At 39.1% G+C, this 24,916-nt stretch overlaps 1 protein-coding gene across 7 annotated transcripts in view; it reads left to right on the forward strand.

Moving 5' to 3' along the window:
* Positions 1–24,916, forward strand: part of CTNNB1 (catenin beta 1) — a 41,465-nt gene that overhangs the window by 14,892 nt on the left and 1,657 nt on the right. For 4 of the 7 annotated variants that reach the window (XM_054246834.2, XM_078354742.1, XM_078354740.1 and 1 more), the window contains exons 2-14: positions 10,645–10,705; positions 11,149–11,376; positions 11,581–11,834; positions 11,961–12,199; positions 12,288–12,489; positions 13,788–13,932; positions 19,583–19,686; positions 19,771–20,109; positions 20,381–20,539; positions 21,989–22,108; positions 22,625–22,775; positions 22,859–22,980; positions 24,232–24,292. In XM_054246834.2, the coding sequence (XP_054102809.1) occupies positions 10,693–10,705; positions 11,149–11,376; positions 11,581–11,834; positions 11,961–12,199; positions 12,288–12,489; positions 13,788–13,932; positions 19,583–19,686; positions 19,771–20,109; positions 20,381–20,539; positions 21,989–22,108; positions 22,625–22,775; positions 22,859–22,980; positions 24,232–24,292 (2,137 nt within the window). In that variant the 5' untranslated portion in view covers positions 10,645–10,692. Of the gene's footprint in view, positions 1–10,644; positions 10,706–10,812; positions 10,945–11,148; positions 11,377–11,580; positions 11,835–11,960; positions 12,200–12,287; positions 12,490–13,787; positions 13,933–19,582; positions 19,687–19,770; positions 20,110–20,380; positions 20,540–21,988; positions 22,109–22,624; positions 22,776–22,858; positions 22,981–24,231; positions 24,293–24,916 lie in introns of those variants that run through there. The other 3 variants (XM_078354743.1, XM_078354745.1, XM_078354744.1) reach the window with 1 other exon arrangement.

Consider the following 24,916-nt stretch of genomic DNA (forward strand, 5'->3'; position numbering starts at 1 on the left):
TCTCCAAGCCTCCGTATTACATTTTGTGTGTTCTTCTGTCCACTTTTGAGCATTTTCTTTTTATTAACACGTTTAGTTCATCAAATATTTAAGAGCTTAATATACGCGAAGCACTTAAACTTTAGAAACAGTGAGAAGCTGTTTTAAAGGTACTGTCTCAGCTGTCACAGAGTTCACTCACTGGGTGCTTTAAATTTTCTTTTTTTAAAAGCATGCTGGTATAGTGGGGAAGGGAAACTCTTAATAACAAGTGGAGTAGAGAAAGGTTATCATTAAGGGATATAATTTGGAAGTCATTGAGTACCTCCCCATTAATTCTGCCTGTAGTCTGAATGTGGAGATTAACATCTAGAAACTTTCTTGAAATAAAATCTTCAATTTCTTTGGCATATCTGGTACTGTCTACCTAGGCACACAAAGTATGGTGTATATAGTGATTCAAATCTCAAATACTGAAATAATTTTTGGGGGGCTATAGTCACTGTTGAAAGGATATCATTCATTTTTTAAAACATATAGTTCTTTACTATTATATGTGATACCTTTATATAAAATTGGCTACCCCCTTTCTTTGATTTATCTGCAACGTTGACTGTTACCAGTTGTCTCTAACTTTGGTATGGGGGTGGCAAATATGATTAGATTGAAAGGGTACATGACTGAGCTACAAACAGACCTGGATTTGAATTTTAACTGAATGGCTTATTAGGTAGTCTTACATTAATATAGGCTAGTCAGTTTTCTTGTGATTTTGAGGAATGGTACCTTCTTTTTTTTTTTGAGATGGAGTTTCGCTCTTGTTACCCAGGCTGGAGTGCAATGGCGCAATCTCGGCTCACCGCAACCTCCGCCTCCTGGGTTCAGGCAATTCTCCTGCCTCAGCCTCCTGAGTAGCTGGGATTACAGGCACACACCACCGTGCCCAGCTAATTTTTTGTATTTTTAGTTGAGACGGGGTTTCACCATGTTGACCAGGATGGTCTCGATCTCTCGACCTCGTGATCCACCCGTCTCGGCCTCCCAAAATGCTGGGATTACAGGCTTGAGCCACCGCGCCCGGCCCGGAATGGTACCTTCTTTATGAGGTTGCTAGGAAGATTCAGTGAGATAGGCTCAGAACCAAAGCTGCTAGGAATTTAATTATCCTTGTTAAGTATGTCAAAGGCAGAATTCATTGTTTAGCTGATCCACAAGGCAGTATCCCAAAATTATGCTGTAAAAGATACTAAGATGTTGTAAGTGACTCAGAAACTTGGTGACTTTATAGTGCAGTTGATCCTTAGAATACTGTCACTTTAACAGAGTAAGATATAGGAATGAACAAATATTTATTAAATTACTAAAATACGAAATTTATTGATACATATAAAGTGACATTTGCTTAAAGATCGAAAAATTTGCAATACTATTTCCTTGCTTTAGAAAATATTTTTAGCAATTTGTTTCTGCCTTGAGGCAAAATGGTTGACTGAGTAGTTGCCACATTTCTTTTGTACAAAGTCCATTTCATACGTCACCTAGCTTTCATGCTTAGAAACATTTCCTTAACGTTATATTTCAGTATTTGGCTAACCTATATAGGGTTAAATTATATAACCCTAATATCTATAACCCTAACTTTTTGGACAAATTATTTCTAATAATACATTTATGTATTTGGTTCTGCAAATATATGCAAAAATATACCTAAAAAGATATACAGATGCCTTGCATACTTGCTATATATATATATGGTCTACATAAAATATATCTACATATATATTTATATATAAACATATAGATAGATAGATTTTTTATGTAGACCTTTTTCATTCTCTTTGATGACTGCATGGTAGTCCACCACCCCCTCTCACCTGGACAGCTATAGTAACCTCCTAAATGGTCTTTCTGCTTTGCTACTGCCCCCTGTTGTCTTTTTTCCTTCCCCCTTATAGCTGCTAGAGTGAGCTTTAGAAAGCTTAAACCATACATCACATTGCTTCACTGGCTTCCCAGTATACTTTGGATTTTATTTTACATCCTAACTGATCTGATTCTCTTAATGGTTCCCCGCCTTTAGTTCACTGGTGACCTTTTAATACCTTTACCACATTAAGCTCATTCCTTCATTTTCACTCGTTCTCTGCCCCATCTTTATGTGGCCAGCTGCTCCTCCTCTGATGAAATGTCTCTTCCTCACAGGCCTTCCCTGACCACCTGCTAGAGTAGCACACCTGCCACCTCATAAGCTTGTTTATTAGCAGTTCTCACTCTAAATTTTCTTTTGGTTTTTATTGCTTAATTCCCTAACAGTAGACTATAAGCTTTGCTGTATGTATGACCTTGACTCTCTTACTCATTGTAATACCAGTAATATAAAGGGTGTTTAAAATTTGTTCAGTGGGTGAATATATTCCATTTAATGGATAAATTATTTTTTATTCAGTCCCATGTTGATGGACATTTGAATAATTTCCATCTTTTTCTCTATGAATGCTTCAGTATACAGAACTCTTAGCATGCTTTTGGCAGTATTCTCACAGAATACATTTCTGTTATAAAAATTGAATTTTTGGCCGGGCGCGGTGGCTCAAGCCTGTAATCCCAGCACTTTGGGAGGCCGAGGCGGGTGGATCACAAGGTCAAGAGATCGAGACCATCCTGGTCAGCATGGTGAAACCCCGTCTCTACTAAAAATTACAAAAAATTAGCTGGGAACGGTGGCGCGTGCCTGTAATCCCAGCTACTCAGGAGGCTGAGGCAGGAGAATTGCCTGAACCCAGGAGGCGGAGGTTGCGGTGAGCCGAGATTACACCATTGCACTCCAGCCTGGGTAACAAGAGCGAAACATCTCAAAAAAAAAAAAAAAATTGAATTTTTAAGTCAAAGGGTAGTTGCACTTATATTTAATGTATAGTGCCAGCTTACTGTCAAAAGTTCTTGCTAGTTTAACCATATTTTTAATTAGCGGTAGATATTATCAATGTTTTCAGTCTTTGCCATTCTGATAAGCAAAAAGTAAATGGGTTTAATTTTGTATATAGTCATTGCTCACTTTTTGTTTTTCCTTTGAAAGGCTATTTCTTGCTCTTTCCCTGCAGTGTCATTTTTTTTTTCTTACTGACTTGTTCCCAGTTTTTTTTGTACTGTGGATATGAGCCTTTAATTATGTTACACAGGTTCTAGCATGTCACTTTTTGGAATATTTTATATGTGGTGATTTGTTGCTCAGACTTTAAAAACTACACACACAAATTATGTTATGTTTCCCTTTTTGGTTTTAATTTCAGCTCCTGCTTAATCAGTAATCAGTTGGGCATGGTTTTATTCTTACACACACATATTTTATCTCATGTTATTTTTTACATGTAAATAGTGAATATAGATTTAATTTTAATGTAAAATAAGGATGAAAAAAATGATAGTTGGAATTACAAGCCCATTTCTCCTAATACTTTTAATCAGGTAATCTACTAATTGAAATATTACCTTCTTCATTTATGAAATTGCCGCGTTACATCTGGGTGTTTTTCTGCCTACTGCAGTCTCTTACCCATTTCTTCCCAATAATACAATACTTGAATTGCTGTGGTTGTTGATTTATGATGTTATCTTAGGAATGTGATTGAACTGGTTCCTTCTTATAATTCTTCTGAAATCAAGACAAGAACAAGACACATCTTTCCATTTACTCTTGTATATATCTCATTTTACTGTTATGAATGAAATCTGTCCTATTTTTGTACAGGAAAATAGTTTTTGTATGTACTTGTGATGACCACTTATATTAAAAATTTAGTTAAATTAAGAGTTGCTTTCTGTTCAGCCTTGTCAGACTATAAAATCCACACGAAATGGGTATAAAAGTGTCTCAGGAATGTTAACTGGTATCCTAAAGTTTAAAAGTATTTAGCCAATCATTTTGTCAAGTTGGGAGATGTAGTGGAAACACTGTCTCACAGAGCTGCAGTCTTTATCCTTGTGAGATAGACTTGTAGCCTTGTTAGCATTCGTGACTGTTACCTTTTCAAGGAGATGGTAATATTTTATCCTGGTATTTGAGACTTGAGTTAGTAGTGTTTAAGCTGATTTACCAAAAGTGTACATAAAATACTCATGTCTCTTTTAGTTAGCTCCACTTTGTTTTTAAAAAATTAAGTACAAAGACTTATTTTCAAATTACATTTGGGCTTTAAATTATTTTATCTGAAGTGCTATTTTCTTAATTCAGTTTTTGCTCTACAAGATAACAGAACACCTGTATACTCACTTCCTAGATTAACAGATAGTTTTGCTGTATTTGTTTGATTTTTTTTTTTTTTTTTTTTTTTAAAACCAAAAAACTGCTAAAGAATTGAAGTCGTCTTTTTTTTGAGACAGGATTTCACCCCAGTTTCCCAGGCTACAGTGCAGTGGCGTGATCATGGCTCACTGCAGCCTCAACTTTCCGGTCTCACGTGATTCTCCCACCTCAGCCTCCCAAGTAGCTGGGACTACAGGGGCATGTGCCACCACACCCAGCCAATTTTTACATTAGTATTTTTAGTAGAGTCAGGGGTTTGCCATGTTGCCCAGGCTGGTCTTGAACCCCTAGACTCAAGCAATCCATCTGCCTTGGCCTCCCAAAGCATTGGGATTACAGTTGTGAGCCACCGCCCCTGGCCGAATTGCAGCCATCTCTAATACTTTTTTCTATCCTATTCCCTTTGCTGACCCCAGGCCTACTCTATTGATAGCCTACTATTAAGAAGCTAGTATATATTCTTTGTATACTTTTACTTCATAAACTATATGAAGCATTGTTTTGTTTTTTAAGTTAATTGGTATAAAATTATATTTTGGAAATTATAGAAAACGTGCCTGTGAGATAAAGCCTACTCAGGATGTATCTTAAAGGAGATAGCCATGTTTTAACATGTCAGTGTTTTTGGCTGCGTATGTTAATATAAGTTGGAGGAAAATGATCTGCTTTTTGTGATAATTTGTTCTTGGAGATGGAGTGAAAGATTGCTTTAAGGCACTGTCTTTTTTTTTTTTTCCCTGAAGGACCAGTACTATTTATTTTAGGATTATGTTACTGACCAAAGATGCGTATGGAGTTACTCATTGGTGAGACTAACAGTAAATCAACATGCAAAGGGTATTCCCATAATCTAATTATTTTAAATAGTAAAATTCTAAGAAATACACTTGGCCTAAGTGTGCTATATCAATGAATGTTCAAGGGGCTTTTTATGTATAATGTATACATGTACTTCAAAAAAATATAAAAGGATGACATGAAAAATCTGGCAAGGCAAAAGGCTACATTACATGTAGTAAATAAATAAGCATTTATCCTTATCAGAATTTAGAAAACCTTGTAGGATGGGTGGGTGATGGTATGTATGTTAGGTGTGTGGACATATCTATTAAAAGTTGTGTGAGATGACAGCTGATGCCGACCAGTCCTTGGTAAGATGGCCACTTGTTCAGTACGTTCTGTGAAAATTGTGTCAGTTTATGCTGTGTCAGTATTTTGGAGCTGTGCATGAAGGGACTTAAAATTCTTACCCTTTAACTCAGTAATACTATTTCTAGAACATCTGGTGGTGGAGGAATTAAGGGAATTATTTATACGCAAAGATGTTTATTGCAGCATTGTTGGAATAGATAAAATGGAAGAACAAGCTAAGAGTGGAGGAGATATGCTTATAGTATAGACATATGACACAGTCCAGATGGTAATATTTTATAGTAGTTTGATGAGGAGTGATTTTTATATTCCTGTTTTTAAAAATACATAGCAATCAGTTTAATATGCCAAATATACCAAAATGTCATCATTTACTGTGTGGTGGATTCATATGATGGAGATGACAAATAGAAATTCTAATTTATACTAAGCATATATTACTTTCTGGCTGAGGTAGGAAAACAATTAGGAAGAAATGAAGAGATCATTCTGTAAACATCCTAATTTTTCCCAGCCAAAAAGAGATTTCATATATTTATTTTTTTGTTTACCTTCTGTTTCCTACCTGAGAAGATTTCATATTTCCAGTAGCCATCTGTGTACCTATTTAAAGACAATACCAAAGGCATACATCTTAGCGTTCAGAGGAGCAAGGGTCACTTGATGTTTGATGCTTATTGGCCATTCTAGGATGACAAGACACCTCGGGAACACACACACACACACACACACACACACACACACACACACACTCCACCCCACCCCACCCCTCCCTGAAGAAAGCTGTGATGGAAGAAAGCAGAAAGGAAACTGGATTGAGTTGTTACTTAAAATGTTAGTGTTGGATGCAATGTGCTAACAGGAAGATTTGAGGAAACTGCATACATTTACTAGATGGCAAAGTATTACTGGTGACAGTTAACGAAAATGTATGTGCATGTGTTTTTGGATTTACAAATTAAATTTTACTAAGAGCTTTTAAAAAACCCCTGGAGGTTTATCAAAAGTTTATCATGCTTATGCCATAGAGTAGCACTTTCTAACTTTAAAACAGGGAATAATTCTTTGGATCTTGATTATTGTTAAAGGGAATTATGAATTGCAACTATAAAACTATGGTTTTAAAATATGTGTGCTTTATTTTTATGTAGCAGATTTACTCCTAGTTAATAATACTCAAACGTCTTGAAATCCAAGGTCATTAAGATAATTCTGTCCTGATGGGAAGAGGAAATATAACTTTAGTGTGAAATCTATTATATATTAGTTGTGTCAAGGTTTTTGCCATTGACTTTGACAGGAGACATTTATAGGGTTAAAAGCAGAAATAGCAAGATGAATTTTGAAGTATCCTTTATAAATTATGTAGTTGGAAAGAGTATCATGTTCATATTGCCAAAATATAAGATGCATGGATGCATCAGACTGAATGGAAAATACATGAGAGGTTGGCCAGTCCCCTCTTTGTCAGAACATCACTTGGTGATGGTAAAGCTGTCGGAACACACAGTATTCTAATGTAGCCTGTAGCTTAATGATCATCTGTCTTGAAACATTTAGTGTAGAACTTTGACAAACCTGGATGCCATAATGTACTGCACACCTAGCCTATGTGGTATAGTCTGTCGTTCCTAGGCTGTAAACCTGTACAGCATGTTACTGTAGGCAGTTGAAACAGTGGTATTTGTGTATCCTTTTTTTTTTTTTTTTTTTTTTTTAAGAGACAGGGTCTTGCTTGTTGCCCAGGCTGGATACAGTGGCGTGATCATAGCTCACTGTAACCTTGAACTCCTAGGATCAGTGATCCTCCTTGCCTAAGCCTCCCGAGTGGTTAGGACTACAGGCACAAACTACCACACCTGGCTAGTTTTTAAAATTTTGTTGTAGAGATGGAATTTCACTGTATTGCCCAATCTGGACTTGGAACTCTTGTGCTGCAGCAGTCCATCCACCTCCCAACATGCTGGAATTATAAGCCACTTCACCTGGATTGTTTGCGTAAACATAGAAAAGATCTAGTAAAAATACAGAATTACAATCTTACAGGGCCACTGTAGGATATGCAGTCCATCTTGACTGAAATGTCATTATGTGGTGTATGATTGTACTTCATAATTTTTAAGCACTCCTGCCTCTTGATTGGTACTTAGTGGATTTTTATCGTTTTTCTTTCTTGATAAGTCTTTCTGAAATGCCTACTAGTTGGACCTTTGAACTCCTGAATTGATTATTATTTATTCTCTTGTATTTTTTGTACTCTAGGAAGTTTTCTCAACTTTAGTTTCTATTCAGTTTTCTTATTATTTATTCTCTTCAGTCTTTATGGAGATACTAAATTGTTCTGTTTCACTCTCTACCACACTCCTAAAAGTTTCATCTCAGTTTCTATGCAGTTAATTTTTCTGTTGCTTTTTAAAAAACATTTTCCTGAAGTGATTGGTAAGTTTTGGCTAATTGGGAGCGCTAGAATTGGGACCTTAATGGTTGGCAGGGTGTGGTGGAGGAGATGCCAGCCTTAGTCTGAAGGCTCAGGGCAGAAAAAGGAGGAGGAAGGCTTTCCTTTTTGTTTCTGGAGCAGTTTTCTGCCCTAGTTCTTGCTGGGCAATCTGTTTGATTTCTTTAGTGGTTAATGCTCAGATTTTTAGTATATTTGGATCTGCCTCCAGAGCAGGTACGGGGTGAGAGGGACTTTGCTGTTACCTAATTAGATCCCCATTTCTACCCTTTGTTGAAGAGCAAGATGAATTTTTATTCATGTTGCATAAATTTTAAAGGCTAAAAAATAATATATGTAATGTTGGGAGGTCCCAGTGTACAAATGGCTGTTGTAAATTTGGAACATGAACTTGATTTTTTCCATTCTAAAAATGAAATCATTATAAATCATGGTCAGCTTACTAGGTCAGCCTGTACAGAGTTTACCCAGTATTGTGGGTAAGTGTTTTTTCTTTGCAGCAACAACAAGGGAAAACAGTTGTGTAAAGTTCTTGGAAGCCGATGTATCAAAGCACTTCTTAAGTAGCTATATGGCACATAGACATGACCAGTTGGTTTCTGAGTCTGTTGGCACCGGCCAAAGCACAAGTTGGTGTAGAACATGTTTTGAGTCTCCTTTTGCAGAAATATATTGCAGGTCGGAGTGGGGAGCCAATGTTTTGGAAGGGTGGCTAAGTAGTTAAATAGCCACTCTTAAAGACAGGCAATAGAAAGCAGCTAAGGTCGGGCGTGGTAGCTCACATCTGTAATCCTAGGACTTTGGGAGGTCAAGACAGGAGGATTACTTGAGACCAGGAGTTCTGAGACCAGCCTGGGCACCACAGTGAGACCCCATGTCCACCAAAAAAAAAAGAAGAAAAAAACTAGGCCTGGTGGCACAGGCATGTAGTCCCAGCTACTCCAGAGGCTGAGGTGGGTGGGAGAATTGCATTAGCTTAGGAGTTCAAGGCTGTAGCGTTCTATGATCATGCCACGGCACTCCAGCCTAGGTGACAGGGCAAGACCCTGTCTGAAAAAAAATAGACGCTAAAACAGCCTCAGTGTGCAGAGAATAGGGTGCCTTCCAGCATAGTATTTTCAAAGTGTGGTCTGCAGATAACTTGCCTGCATCCTAGAATGCTCATTAAAAATGGAGATTCCTATGCTTCACTCCAGTCCTATTAAAGCAAAACATGAAACACACAATCCTGCTTAGCAAATTATCCTAAAATAGAAGATTCTCAAGGACCGAATCACCTTTACTATTTCCTGTCCTTCATTTCGCATCGTATGTAAATTGTCAGTTGTTTCCACCATGGACACTGAACAACTGTCTGCAACTCTTGTCAGCTGTAGATGTCAAATGATCCTGGTGATTGTAAAAATCGAGTAATGGAAGCACAGTGTTAGAAATAATAAACACATACTCTTTTACATAGAGAAAATAGGACACAGTAAGGAGCTTCCTTCTTCATTAAACATTGACACGTCGCATTCATTGAAAACAAAGTCTGGACGTAGTCGCTCACGCCTATAATCCTAGCACTTTGGTAGGCTGAGGCGGGCGGATCACCTGAGGTTAGGCATTTGAGACCAGCCTCACCAACGTGGGGAAATCACGTCTCTACTAAAAATACAAAAATGAGCAGGACGTGGTGGCGGGTACCTGCAGTCCCAGCTACTGGGGAGGCTGAAACAGGAGAATCACTTGAAGCTGGGAGGCAGAGGTTGCAGTGAGCCGAGGTTACACCACTGTACTCCAGCCTGGGGAACATACCAAAACTGTCTTCAGGAAAAAATAAAAGAAAAACACAGATCACACTTACATATTTTATTCCATATCTTTACATACCCAGTATGTTTGTAGTTCAAGATGAATTTGTTTGGGACAGATTCTGTAATAAAGGAAATTTTGTTATTAGAAATACCTAGAGGCCTGTAAGTCCTTAAACTGTTCTCATTTGCAAATAGTTTCCTGTGTGAGGCAGTGTTTTTTTCTGAATGTTGCATAATAAAGTAAAAATACATACATTAGATGTTAAGATTTATATATATGATATTAATCAAAATAATACCTATCCCTGTTGGTGGTAACTGTATTTATAATAAATCATTGCTGTAAATTTGAACTTAGAAAAATTTCACTCATAAAGGTGCTTTTGTATTGCAAACTTTCATTTGAAAATTAATTTTTCTTTGTACTAAAAATCTTAAAATTTACCAGTCATCAAAGTTTGCTTTACGAGAAATAATTTTTGATGGCACTATATCAGCAAAGAAAACAACTAACTTGTTAATGAAAATGTGGTGTTTTAAAAATCCCTTTGGACCTCTGTTATCCAAAGGGGGATCTGTGAATTTTTCCCTGAAAGGTTGCAAAAGGAGAGACCTTTAGGAATTCAGAGAGCAGCTGATTTTTGAATAGTTTTTTCCCCTTCCCTAGATTTTATTATTATCTCATCACCATCCTGAATATCTGTAACTTAAATTTCTGCTGTTAATAAAAAGACATGTTTGGTAAGGAGGAGTTTTCACTGAAGTTCAGCAGTGATGGAGCAGTGGTTGAGGTGTCTGGAGGAGACCTTGAGGTCTGCATTTCACTAAATAACCTGGTAAATGAGGACATGGGGTGTTTTTATGGGCGTAGTAATGACATTTAACCGGTATCCCAGTGAATTAGGAGTATCAATCAAACTAGATTTAAATCCTAATGACTTTTGATTAACTTTTTTTAGGGTATCTGAAGTATACCATACAACTGTTTTGAAAATCCAGCGTGGACAATGGCCACTCAAGGTTTGTGTCGTCAATCTTTCGTTACTGAATTGGGGCTCTGCTTCGTTGCCATTAAGCCAGTCTGGCTGAGATCCCCCTGCTTTCCTCTCTCCCTGCTTACTTGTCAGGCTACCTTTTGCTCCATTTTCTGCTCACTCCTCCTAATGGCTTGGTGAAATAGCAAACAAGCCACCAGCAGGAATCTAGTCTGGATGACTGCTTCTGGACCCTGGATACAGTACCATTCTTCCACTGATTCAGTGAGTAACTGTTAGGTGGTCCCCAAAGGGCTTAGGTATTTCATCACTGAGCTAACCCTGGCTGTCATTCTGCTTTTCTTGGCTGTTTTTCAGATTTGACTTTATTTCTAAAAATATTTCAATGGGTCATATCACAGATTCATTTTTTAAAAATTAAAGCAACAGTTCCAATGTACTAATGGCAATACTGTTTCATATTTATAGCTGATTTGATGGAGTTGGACATGGCCATGGAACCAGACAGAAAAGCAGCTGTTAGTCACTGGCAGCAACAGTCCTACCTGGACTCTGGAATCCATTCTGGCGCCACTACCACAGCTCCTTCTCTGAGTGGTAAAGGCAATCCTGAGGAAGAGGATGTGGATACCTCCCAAGTCCTATATGAGTGGGAACAGGGGTTTTCTCAGTCCTTCACTCAAGAACAAGTAGCTGGTACAGTATTATTTTTCATTACCTTACTGAAAGTCAGAATGCAGTTTTGAGAACTAAATAGTGAATTTAGTGTATCATAGTTTAAATAAAATGTTGTGGTGAAGAAAAGGGAGTACTTGCAATGTTGCTTTTACCATTTAGGATAGCAGATACTTAGATAAATGCTGAACTATGGATAGTGAGTGTTGATTTAACCTTTTCCAGATATTGATGGACAGTATGCAATGACTCGAGCTCAGAGGGTACGAGCCGCTATGTTCCCGGAGACACTAGATGAGGGCATGCAGATCCCATCTACACAGTTTGATGCTGCTCACCCCACCAATGTCCAGCGTTTGGCTGAACCGTCACAGATGCTGAAACATGCCGTTGTAAACTTGATCAACTATCAGGATGATGCAGAACTTGCCACACGCGCAATCCCCGAACTCACAAAACTGCTCAATGATGAGGACCAGGTGAGCAGTGACATGGCTACCTTTTTAGTCTGCTTCAAAGGAAATGCTCAAAAGGAGTAGTTTCAGAATGTCCACCCAATACCAGTACTGGAAAACTAACGATGTTTCTTAATTCCTTTATTATAGGTGGTGGTGAATAAGGCTGCAGTTATGGTCCATCAGCTTTCTAAAAAGGAAGCTTCCAGACACGCTATCATGCGTTCTCCTCAGATGGTGTCTGCTATTGTACGTACCATGCAGAATACAAATGATGTAGAAACAGCTCGTTGTACTGCTGGGACCTTGCATAACCTTTCCCATCATCGGGAGGGCTTGCTGGCCATCTTTAAATCTGGAGGCATTCCTGCCCTGGTGAAAATGCTTGGGTAAGAAAACATTGTCAGAATGCTTGAAGCTAAAAAGTAGAAGAGTATAGTCATAGTATTTCTCATGAGGCTTGTTTCTTCTTCCCAGTTCACCAGTGGATTCTGTGTTGTTTTATGCCATTACAACTCTCCACAACCTTTTGTTACACCAAGAAGGAGCCAAAATGGCAGTGCGTTTAGCTGGCGGGCTGCAGAAAATGGTTGCCTTGCTCAACAAAACAAATGTTAAATTCTTGGCTATTACGACAGACTGCCTTCAAATTTTAGCTTATGGCAACCAAGAAAGCAAGGTAAGAGAATTGTTCTTTATGTGGTTTTCATGGAGCATCAGGGACTGACAGTGTCATATCATTCCATGCAGTGTTCCTAACCTTTTTGGCATCAGACACCAGTTTCGTGGAAAACATTTTTTCCATGAATGAGGTTGTGGGGATGGTTTCTGGATGATACTGTTCCACCTCAGATCATCAGGCACTAGATTCTCATAAGGAGCATGCAGCCTAGATCTCTCACATGTGCAATTCACACTGGGGTTTCCACTCCTACAAGACTTTCATGCTGCAGCTGATCTCACGGGAGGTGGAGCTCAAGCTGGCTAATGCTCACTCACCTCCTGCTATGCAGCCCAACTCATTTCTATTTAAAATCTTTGAGTTTTCATATGTAAAGCACTGTGCTAAGTCGTAGGGATATGATAGGCAAGCTTCTCTTCACACTTTTGTTCTAAGGTGGGATGTAGATGCTGAGAATAATAACCTAATTAATATTTAATTTATGTAGTGGGAAGAAGTGGGGCTATGAGAACACATAACAAGTGAAACAGGCCCTCTTTTTCAGGGTTCAAGGAGGCCTCTTGGAGGAAGTGATAGTTGAGTTCAGTGTTCAAGAATGAGAAGGGATTCACTAGGTGAAGGTTAGGTAAGAAAACAGCATCTTTGAAATGAAGGAAGGAGATGGAAAGTTTTGAGAATTTAAGAAATACTAATGAGGAAGGAGGAAGAAAGGCTTGAGGTGAGGCTATTGAGATAGACTCAGCAGATCTCATAGGGCTTTGTAGAACATGTTTAAAAGCACAATAGGAAATTTCAGAATCATGAAATGAAATTTGTTTTTAGAGAATTGGGACAGTGTCAAGAGGGAGGATATATAGGGAATGAAAGGGCAAGAGTGAATGATCCTTTTATAATATCTGTTTTTAAGGTGGATATAATTAGGAAAATTAAAAGGGCCAATTGATTAGGAGTTTTAAGTACCAGTTCTGGTTCAGATTTCAGTGAGTCAGTTTTGAGGGCATTACTGTTGCATACCAACATGGTTTCTAAATTTTTTTTTGTTTTTCTATGAGCAGTATGGGAAGAAGGAAATTGGACCAAAACTGATAACATTCTTGGGAGGACTGGGATGTCTGAATTTGAGTGGAATGCTTTAAAGGGACAAATTGAATAGGGCCCCAGTGTGGGGATCTGAGTGATGGGGTCCAATGGCAAGCTGGCTGAAATTCTTGTGTAATAAAATAGGTTGGTAATACAGCTTTTCTCAGACATTTGATCACGATTTCATGACCAACAGTATATGTACATCTTTCTAGCTGATTATACTGGCCAGTGGTGGACCCCAAGCCTTAGTAAATATAATGAGGACCTACACTTATGAAAAACTACTGTGGACCACAAGCAGAGTGCTGAAGGTGCTATCTGTCTGCTCTAGTAATAAGCCGGCTATTGTAGAAGCTGGTAAGTATATGTATCTGTGTCTGTAGTTCTATTTAGATTACTTTTATTAGAAAAAGGTGATAGCTACCCAGGAGGCTGAGGCAGGAGAATTGCCTGAACCCAGGAGGCGGAGGTTGCGGTGAGCTGAGATCGTGCCATTGCACTCCAGCCTGGGTAACAAAAAAAAAAAAAAAAAGAAAGAAAGAAAGAAAAAGGTGATAGTACTTTAACGACTGAAAATAGACGGTCTTAGTTTGCAGCCAAGATTACATTCAGAGTATGTGTCATCAGAGTACAGTAGCTAAATATTTAAGACTAGGTAGAGTTCTTATTATCTATCAGAAATTAATGGCACATATTGTACTTGATAAAATTTGTTTGTAATTTGTTTTGAGTAAACCTGAGATTTGCTAAGAGACCTATGAATTTATAGGAGAAATGACAAATTCTAGTATAGTACAATTTTATGAAGTAAAATGATTGCTTTATTAGTAGATGCTCATGAGCAGTGTGTTTTTTTTTTTTTTAACTTTTAGGTTCATTATATAGGTAAATTGCATGTCACAGGTTTACGTGCAGATTATTTTGTCACCGAGACAATAAGTATTATACCCAATAGGTAGTTTTTCAGTTCTTTATCTCCCACCCTTAAGTAGGCCCCAGTGTCAGTTGTTCCTTTTTTTGTGTCCATGTGTACTCAATGTTTATCTCCCACTTAATAAGTGAGAACATGTGGTATTTGGTTTTCTGTTCCTGTGTTGGTTTGCTTAGGATAATGGCCTCCGGCTCCATCCATGTTGCTGCAGAAGGCATCTTGTTCCTTTTTTATGGCTGCATAGTATTCCATAGTGTATATGTACCACATTTTCTTTATATAGTCTACCATTGATGGGCATTTAGGTTGATTTCCATGTCTTTGCTATTGTGAATAATGCTGCGATGAACATATGTGTGCATGTCTCTTTATGGTAGAAAGATTTCTTTCTCTTTGGGTGTATACCTAACAGGATTGCTGGGTTGAATGGTAATTCTGTCTTAAGCTTTTTGAGAAATCACCAAATTGCTTTCCACAGCGGCTGAACTAATTTACTTCCCACCAGCAGTGTATAAGCATTCTTTCTCTCAGCATCCTTGCCAGCATCTGTTGCTTTTTGACTTATTAGTAGCCATTCTGATTAGTGAGAGACATTATCTCATTGTGGCTTTGATTTGCATTTTTCTAATGATCAGTGATGTTGAGCTTTGCTTCGTAAGCTTGTTGGCCACTTGTATGTCTTCCTTTGAAAAGTGTCTGTTTGTGTCTTTTGTCCACTTTTTAATGGAATTGCTTCTTTTTTGCTTGTTAAGTTTATTGTAAACTCTTGATATTAGACCTTTGTCAGATGCTTAGTTGGCAAATACTTTCTTTCATTCTCTAGGTTGTGTTTACTCTGTTGATTTCTGTTGGTGTTCTGAGCTCTTTCTACTGTCCCATTTGTCAATTTTGGTTTCTGTTGCAGCTGCTCTTGGCATCTTCGTCATGAAATCTTTGCTAGGTCCAATGTCCAGAATGGTATTTCTTAGGTTATCTTCCAGGGTTTTTATAGTTTTAGGTTTTATATTTAAGTCTTTAATCCATTCTGAGTTGATTTTTGTATATGGTAAAAGAAGGGGTACAGTTTCAGTCTTGCATGTGGCTAGCTAGTTATTCCAGCACCATTTCTTGAATAGGGAGCCTTTTCCCCATTGCTTTTGTTGACTTGTTAGGTGTGCGGCCTTATTTCTGGACTCTGTTGTGTTCCATTGGTCTGTGTGTCTGCTTTTATACCAGTAGCATGCTGTGACTGTAATCTTATCTTAATAGTATAGTTTGAAGTGGGGTAAAATGCCTCCAGGTTTGTTCTTTTTGCTCGGGATTGCTTTGGCTATTCAGGCTCTTTATTGGTTTCATATAAATTTTTAAATAGTTTTTTTTTTTTTTTAATTCGGTGAAGAGTGCCATTGGTAGTGTGATAGGAACAGCATTGCACCTGTGAATTGCTTTGGGCAGTGTGGCCATTTAGCAATATTGATTCGTCTTGTCCATGAGCATAGCACGTTTCTTCACTTGTTGGTGTCACCCTGAGTTCTTTGAGCAGTGCTCTGCAATTCTTGTGGCAGAGGTCTTTCACCTCACTGGTTAGCTGTATTTCTAGGTATTTTGTTCTTTTTGTGGCTGTTGTAAATGGGATTGCATTCTTGACTTCAGCTTGCAGCTTGGCTGTGGTTGCTGTATGAACACACTTCTGACTTTATACATTGATTTTTATATCCTGAAACTCTGATGAAGTTTATTGGATCAAGGAGTTTTTAGTCAGAGATTATGGGGTTTTCTAGGTATGGAATCATATTATTTGCAGAGACTTCCTATTTGGGTGCATTTTCTTTCTTTCTCTTGCCTGATTATATGCAGTGTTTAGCCCCGATATTCTGTATTCTCAGTTAATAGATGGTCTAAGTTGGACAAACAGGTTTTTTTCTATTCTAAGTATTTTTTAAGGAGTAAACTTGTATGTGGTAGTTTGTATCTTGTGTATGTTGGCAATTGGGGTAAATAGATGGTTTGTACTAGGGCCTCGTGTGTGTGTGTAAAATAGTTACTCTTTAGCGACCTAGCATTTTTTATCCTTTCAGTAACCCACTGACAACATTTACCCAGAATTTCAAAACAAGCTTCAAATCAATATTGAAAGAGGGAAAAATATAAAGGCATTTAATGGAAGAAAATGTTGGGAGTAAAGTATAGGGCTAGCAACATGCATTTTTCCCACTTACCGACAGTACTTTTACTTGGGAATTTATGGGAAAGACATTATGATTGTTAACTGCTGGCAGTGGAACCATAGGCTTGGGAATAGACAAGCGTGGCTGAGTTCATAGTAGAATGGGGGGATGTAAATTCTGTCAGCTGTTTCCGCAGTAACCTGTAGAGTAAGCTGAAAATACATTTATTTATCAGAATCCCTGGAATGTTACTTTTGACATCAAGTCTCATAGTGTTTATATGAAGTGACTGGAAGGTCTGTAGACAGCTGGACATGTGTGGGACTGGAAGCCCAGGAATCTTGAGGTTCTTCCAGGTTATTCTTACATTTGTTCATTCTGAACATAGCATCTAACATATTTTAAGAAATGGAATAGGTACGTGGTATACATGGGGAACACAGCAGATAGGGTCCCTGTGCTCATTCTTACTGTCTTGTGGAGGTGACAAAAATAGTTTAAAATTTGTAGTACTTGTAAATATTAGAATGAATGTTATGAGAGAAATGAATAGCAAATAGCGGGAGGGGACTTGGCTAATTAGATGAGCAGGAAGGGGCCTCCTTGAAAAAGGGATGTTAAATGGGACTGCAGGATGAGAAGGAACCTATCTCTTGTCTGTATGAGAAGTCAGCGTTAAATGCTTTCCAGGTAGAGAAGAGGAACACCATGTTTTATGTCTTAGAACAGGGAGGGGTGTCCAGTCTTTTCGCTTTCCCGGGCCACATTGGAAGAATTGTCATGGGCTACACATAAAATACACTAATATAGCTGATGAGCTAAAACCAAAAAAACTGCAACAGAATCTCACAATGTTTTAAGAAAGCTACACATTTGTGCTGGGCTGCATTCAAAGCTGTCCTGGACCGTGTGGCCCATGGACTGCAGGTTGGACAAGCTTACCTTAGAAGGAAAGAGATCGTGGAGATCCAAGTGCGAAAGTCTGCATAAACAGAACTTAGTAAGTAACGAGGCGGACGGCCTGGTGTGAGACGACTTCAAGGTTAGGTAAGCATAGCCATAACATTCAGGACTTTCTAGGTTTCTGTAAGATATTTACTCTTCATGGAGTTTATTCATGCCTTATTCCTGCTTTGGAGTCATAGATACAGAATACTTTGGTCAGTTTGGAAGGCTAGGTGGGGTTCAAATTCTAAATGGTTCTTCAAGGTTACACTAAAGAATGTCTACTATCTCAAAAAGATGCTGAGACACTTTTGACAGTTGTTTATCAATGGCAAAGTACACAGTGATGTGTTTAAAATACTAATAGCAGCTTTGTATAAATTAACAGTTTGATTGACCAAAAGCTAGAAGATGAGACTGCTGAGATGTTACAGGTTTTTAGGCATGAAATAGTTTGGTTTTAGAGCTACATGGCAAAGGAGAAACGCCCAGGGCATGTGAAAGAATCATAGAATATAACAACAGGAGCTCAGGGAGCAACCAGCAGTGGTTTGTGGAGAGGACATTGGTGCCATGAAGATAAATGGAACCTCCTGAAGGCATTCTTAATTTAAGAAGCTGACTTAAAGTGACTTAAAAGGTCAGTACGTAGTTGGAAATGTATGAATGCAAGAGAGGCAGGCTAGAGATTGGCAATTTCCCTCTTAGTATATAGGGATAAGGGCAGCAGGGAAGGGGAGGTAGAGGTGCCCCAGGGTCATCTGCATGGGACTTTTTTTACCCTAGAACTGCAGAATGTGTGTGTTTTAAAAGTCTGTAGGCCATTCTGATGGACATCTCGGGTTAAAATCCATTCTTTTTAAAGTTAATGGTTGTATAAAGGGAGGGAATGAAGTCTTAATGAGGGAAAGAAGGTAGTCATTTCACAAATACTGAGCATCAGTCATATGCAGGTCATTCTATTAGCAGCTGGAGCTACTATGAGAAAGGAACACAATAGAGATGATCTTTGTCTTGTAGGGACAGTTGACTAACTTACAGTCATGATAAACACTATGAAGGAGAAGTTCAGGGTATCATAAGAATTACAGCAGATAGACCTCATCTGAAGAAATAAAACAGACCTCAAAGATGAAGAAGGAGATGAGGAAAAGCATCTCTTCCACATTCAGAAGTGATTTAAGTTGAAGATGGATGGGGAGAGTTCATCTAGTATGTGGGCATTGGGCTTCCATATATCCTCCTTTTCCAGAGTAAATGTCCCTCATTGAAGGGTCCTAAAGGATGGAAGGTTGCGAACCTTGGGAACACATGTTTTGTAGTCAGTGAATTGTATAAAGTCCCTGGCAGTAAGTGTTTCCATGCCGTCTTTCTGGATTCTTCTTACCCCAGGAACTTACCTAGCTTCTTCAGTCAGGTGTCATCTTCATGTGAGGTGACCTAATTACTTAAAATTGTAGCTGTACTCCATTGTTTTATTTTCCTCCATAGTGCTTTAATACCATCTGACATACTCCGTATTTCTTAATTGTATATTTGTTTGTCTGCCTCTTCAACTAAATCATAAATTCTGAGGATAGGAACTTTTGAATATTTTTGCTCACTGGTGCATCTCCAGTGCAGAACAGGACCTGGTACTGAATAAATATTTTCGAAATGACTGAATGGATGAAAAGAAATAAGAATAAGAAATAAGAACTATCCCTTAGGAGTATTACCTAAGGGGGACAGTGGAGATAACAAAGGCTTTTTCCGCTTAGGAAAGGAACAGTAGCTATTTGACAGTTTGTCACTAGTGAGGTAAACTGGCAAAGCGAGGGAAACTGAGCATCATTCTAGAAAATGGGAGGACATACAGCACTTAGGTGAAAGGAAAGTAACTCTGGAAATGAAGAAGGACACCTTCTAAGAGTAGAAAGATATTTAGGGTTGATAGGAACTTCTAGCGAATGACTATTGCTTTATATCCTTTTTAATTTTCCAGGTGGAATGCAAGCTTTAGGGCTTCACCTGACAGATCCAAGTCAACGTCTTGTTCAGAACTGTCTTTGGACTCTCAGGAATCTTTCAGATGCTGCAACTAAACAGGTAAACTCTGACTCAACTGGCACCGTGGGAATAGAGTCAAGATGAGTATGTACTTGTACTGACCATCTGATTCTATCTCCATAGGAAGGGATGGAAGGTCTCCTTGGGACTCTTGTTCAGCTTCTGGGTTCAGATGATATAAATGTGGTCACCTGTGCAGCTGGAATTCTTTCTAACCTCACTTGCAATAATTATAAGAACAAGATGATGGTCTGCCAAGTGGGTGGTATAGAGGCTCTTGTGCGTACTGTCCTTCGGGCTGGCGACAGGGAGGACATCACTGAGCCTGCCATCTGTGCCCTTCGCCATCTGACCAGCCGACACCAAGAAGCAGAGATGGCTCAGAATGCAGTTCGCCTTCACTATGGACTCCCAGTTGTGGTTAAGCTCCTACACCCACCATCCCACTGGCCTCTGATAAAGGTACATTGTCAAAGTAGAGTTTACCTTTGTTGCAGAACTGAAAATGAAGCACCTTTAGCTGTTAGATGGCTGTCCAACCATAGTGATCAAATAAATAGGAGTTGTATTCCTTAGTAAGTAGGAAGTATGGCTGCGATGGGGGGGGATTCTGAAATGTTTGTGTAGTCACAGCCCCCTTCAGTTGTTACCAGCAGACTTAGTGTGGTGGGAATTGTTGGCCAAGAAAATGATTTTGTTGAGTTGTATGCCAGTTCTTCCATCTGTTTTTCAGGCTACTGTTGGATTGATTCGAAATCTTGCCCTTTGTCCCGCGAATCATGCTCCTTTGCGTGAGCAGGGTGCCATTCCACGACTAGTCCAGTTGCTTGTTCGCGCACATCAGGACACCCAGCGCCGTACATCCATGGGTGGGACACAGCAGCAATTTGTGGTAGGTGATACCTGGCTATCTAAAAGGAGTGCATAAATCCAAAGGCTCCTGAACTTCTTTCGTTATTGGTCCCCCCATCCCTCTTCCTGAAGGGCTGCTAATGACCCCCCTCACTCAAAAAAACTGGCACATTTCTGTGGCTGCAGAGAAGATAAGGCATAGTGTGGCCCCAGTAATAGTTCCTTGGACACGTCCTCGACATGGTCAGTCTTAAAAAGGTGGGGTTACTGTGGGGTTAGGCGTTTCATGCAGTGTTCTCATTTAATCTACACAAAGGCCCACGTTTTTAAGAAGAGGTAGAGTCCAAGTCTAATTTCAGAGCTGCTTATCCCTTGCCTCATCATGAATTTTAACTATAAATATTTAGCAGTCTGTTTTATTTTTTCTGTGAGGGTTAAACTTTTTTCATAGACCGAAGAATCTAGTATTGATGTTATTTCAGAAATAAGTAGTACTATTTTTGGACTCTTACCCACAATAATCTCAGTCTCAAGCTTTGATATTAAGTTTGAGTCTTAAAAGTAGCATCATTAAAAGTATAAAGACACTTCTGATTTCTCAAGACTTTAAAACCTTACTTAATTAGGTTAGTTTAGAAAACAAAGATGTAGCCTACCAGCCATTGGGAATCTTGTTTTGCTGGTTGCTCTGCGGATGTTACTCACACTGGGCTTTCGCTTTCTTCATTTATTACTGTTTGTATTGGCCCATCTCCATGGGGTGACTTCATAGAATGTTGAGGGGCACTTTTTAAAATCTCTTTTCTAGGAAGAAAGGAGTTTTTGTATACTTGTAAGAACCAAATTATGTATAAAAGCTGCTAAATGTAGCAGAATCATAACCCCTTTTAAAACGCAAATACAGAAACAGGAGAAACAGATGGTACTTGCATATTGCAAACGCTAACTTCCTTCTCCTGTGCATGAGGCTGTCAGCTCAAGTGTCTTGGAAGAGTGAGGAGTGGATTTTCTGCTGGCAACTCTAGTTAGTTTTAGCAGTTGGTGCTAAAACTTGGCAAAGTTTTTACCAAATACATGGAAGATGTACAAAAATAGAGGAGGGATGTAAAAGAGAAACGTTGATTCAGTCTGAGCCTTACTTTCTCATCTTCTCTTTTTATATACCATTTACCCAGAGTAGTTGGTGCCCTCACTGTAGGAAAGTTGCCTTTTGGATTCAGCGCTGTATTGGAAGCTCCGTTGTACTGTGTATGGAGGGGGTGGGAGGTGCTAGTTGGAATTAGTGCTACCAGGAGGCCTCTTTTCAGTGACATTCAACTTAATGGAATCCTCCTTCATTCCTGAACTGATTGCAAGTTATGGGGAACTTCAGGTACATAATGTAAATAACTGTAGTCAAATAACTGTTTCTCAGCACGCAAAGCCTTTCAAGTTCAGAAACCTTACAGAGGGAGAATGCTCTACTTGTTAACCCTGTTTCTTCTGGTAGGAGGGAGTCCGCATGGAAGAAATAGTTGAAGGTTGTACTGGAGCCCTTCACATCCTAGCTCGGGATGTTCACAACCGAATTGTCATCAGAGGACTAAATACCATTCCATTGTTTGTGCAGGTATGTTGGTTTTAAGTGAAGTGTTCTATGTTTTGTGTCTATAAAATTTCCAGATTGTAATGATTAATAAAATTTCACAACATTAGGGACCAAAATAGGGACCAACATTTTAATTTTATGAAAATTACCTTCATTGTTTTGGTTGGTAGGAGAAACATTGAGACCAGAGCCTCAAGCCGAGGGAGGAGACTTCACATTTCACTTTTACAGGCATCTAGTTTTAGATGGGGAGAGCTGGCCTGGGCTGCCAGGGGCATGGGCCCCAAACCAATTCTGGGGTTTTCCAAATCTCAGATGAATCAGAGTTGCCTCTGCAGAAAAGTTTCATAGCTAAAAAAGTATTTTAGAAATCTAATGCTCTAGAGCATTAAACGCCCTAGGACATAAAATTCAGAGAATATTATTTACAACACTGCGAGTGCCTCTTGCACTCCAAACTGGGAATGTTTGCACCACAGTGGGGTGCTTGCCATGTTTTTAGCTTTAGATTTAATTAGGTTTGCGTTTTCTCCTTAGCTGCTTTATTCTCCCATTGAAAATATCCAAAGAGTAGCTGCAGGGGTCCTCTGTGAACTTGCTCAGGACAAGGAAGCTGCAGAAGCTATTGAAGCTGAGGGAGCCACAGCTCCTCTGACAGAGTTACTTCACTCTAGGAATGAAGGTGTGGGTAAGTAAAAAGGAACCGAAGCTTTTAGCAGATGTGTACACTGAAGTCAGTTTTTCATCAAGAGCCTTTTCCTTGTTTCTCAGCGACGTATGCAGCTGCTGTTTTGTTCCGAATGTCTGAGGACAAGCCACAAGATTACAAGAAACGGCTTTCAGTTGAGCTGACCAGTTCTCTCTTCAGAACGGAGCCAATGGCTTGGAATGAGGTGGGGAAAGTGAGCAGTTATCTGGTGGTTTCCTAGGGCGGGAAAGGCAGCTTGTTCTTTCCTCTCAGAACACTTAGTGCACATTCACGTGCATTGACGGCTTCCCTGGCTGGAGTATTCTTCTCTATGCTGTCTAGCGACTGCTCTGAGGAAGAAATGTAATAGAAGCTTTTAAAGAGCCTATTCAGAATCCTTACAGACAAACTGTGCTCTTAAAATGACAGTTCCCAAGAAAGATGAAAAATGTTACCAGATTAAAGATTGTTCAGAAGGGTGTAAGGAAAGGGACAGGGTTAAACACTGTTAGAAGTCAGTTTATCCTGTCTCTACTAAAAATACAAAAAATTAGCTGGGCATGGTGGCACGTGCCTGTAATCCCAGCTACTCAGGAGGCTGAGGCAGGAGAATTGCCTGAACCCAGGAGGTGGAGGTTGCGGTGAGCCGAGATCGCGCCATTGCACTCCAGCCTGGGTAACAAGAGCGAAACTCCGTCTCAAAAAAAAAAATCCGTTTATCAGTATCTTTTACTAAACTTTAATGAAACTTTTTACTTGAATTTCTGCTATGGATCTGTCTTCAGTATTTGTCCTCCATAGGGGTGCTGACTGAAACATTGTTTCTAATAAAACCAGAACCACCTGGAAGTTTGTTTTATCCACTCTACAGTGATCAGTGATGGTACAAGTCCTAGTCATACAGTGGATTATATTTGTTGAGTGGAGAGAGATTGTTAGGTTTAAAACGATGCAGCTCTTAAGGCCAGGAGTTTTAAGACCAGCCTGGGCAACAGAGTAAAACCCCATCTCTACAAAAAACTTAAAAATTAGTTGTGTATGGAGATGGATACCTATAGTCCTAGCCACAGTGGAGGCTGGAGCAGAAGGATCTCTTGAACCCAGGGGTTAAGAGGCTGCCCTCAGTGACAGAGCCAGACTCCAACTCAAAAAAAAAAAAAATGCAGAGCAAATTACCAGTGACTAGTGTCACTTGGGTTTTTAATACATCTTATTAACATGTTCCTATATTATATATAATATATACTTGTTGAAATATCAAGTCAGTATTTTTAATATGAGGTGCAAAGAGAAAAAATGTATCTTTGAGGGGTGGAGTTTTGAAGAACTTCATTTTCTAAGCATGTCTGTAATGTTGGAGTTACTTGTTCCTTTTACAATCTGAAAGTATGCTTCAAAAAAAATGAGAGTGTACTTTTACTTTCTATTCTTCCTTGCCTTGTGCCTGTTTATCTAGACTGCTGATCTTGGACTTGATATTGGTGCCCAGGGAGAACCCCTTGGATATCGCCAGGATGGTATGTGCCTCATATTTCTTAACTCCAGATCAAGCTAAAGTTCTAAAACCTTATCAGAAGAGCCACTTTGCTCATCTGGGAAACCAGTGTTGGCAGAAAAGTAGTGGCTTCCATTAAAAGCAGTTCCTAAATTCCACAGTCAGCAACAGTATCTCTAATGGAGCACAGGGAATGCAGAGGCACACACTGAGCATCAGTAGGGCTACACCACCACCAGAGAAACGCTGCTGCCAGGCCTCTGCCATGCAGGGTGCTGCAGTTTACCTGGTTCTTCATTCTCTTTGGCCAGAGGACTCACAGTACCTTTGTCTACAGCCTACCCAAGGCAGAAAGGCTCCGATTGGGGTTGGGGGTTACATAGTTGCATTATCAGGGTTTTCTTGAAAAGTTCATTCAAATCTGGATAATGAACATGGAGGATGGGGTAGACCACTAACAACTATAACTACCTTGGATTTATAACCTCATCTGCTTCTACCTAATTATGAAACCACTAAAGTGCAGGATTCTTGCTGTGACAAATACATGTCAAGCCTGAGGTAAAATTTGTTGAGGTTTAATTGAAATGGTGCCTTGAGCTTTTTTAGGACTTTTGTGGGAGTCACTGATAGATTACACCTGCCA

The sequence above is a fragment of the Callithrix jacchus genome, chromosome 17, assembly GCF_049354715.1.
Source record: "Callithrix jacchus isolate 240 chromosome 17, calJac240_pri, whole genome shotgun sequence".
NCBI lineage: Eukaryota > Metazoa > Chordata > Mammalia > Primates > Cebidae > Callithrix > Callithrix jacchus.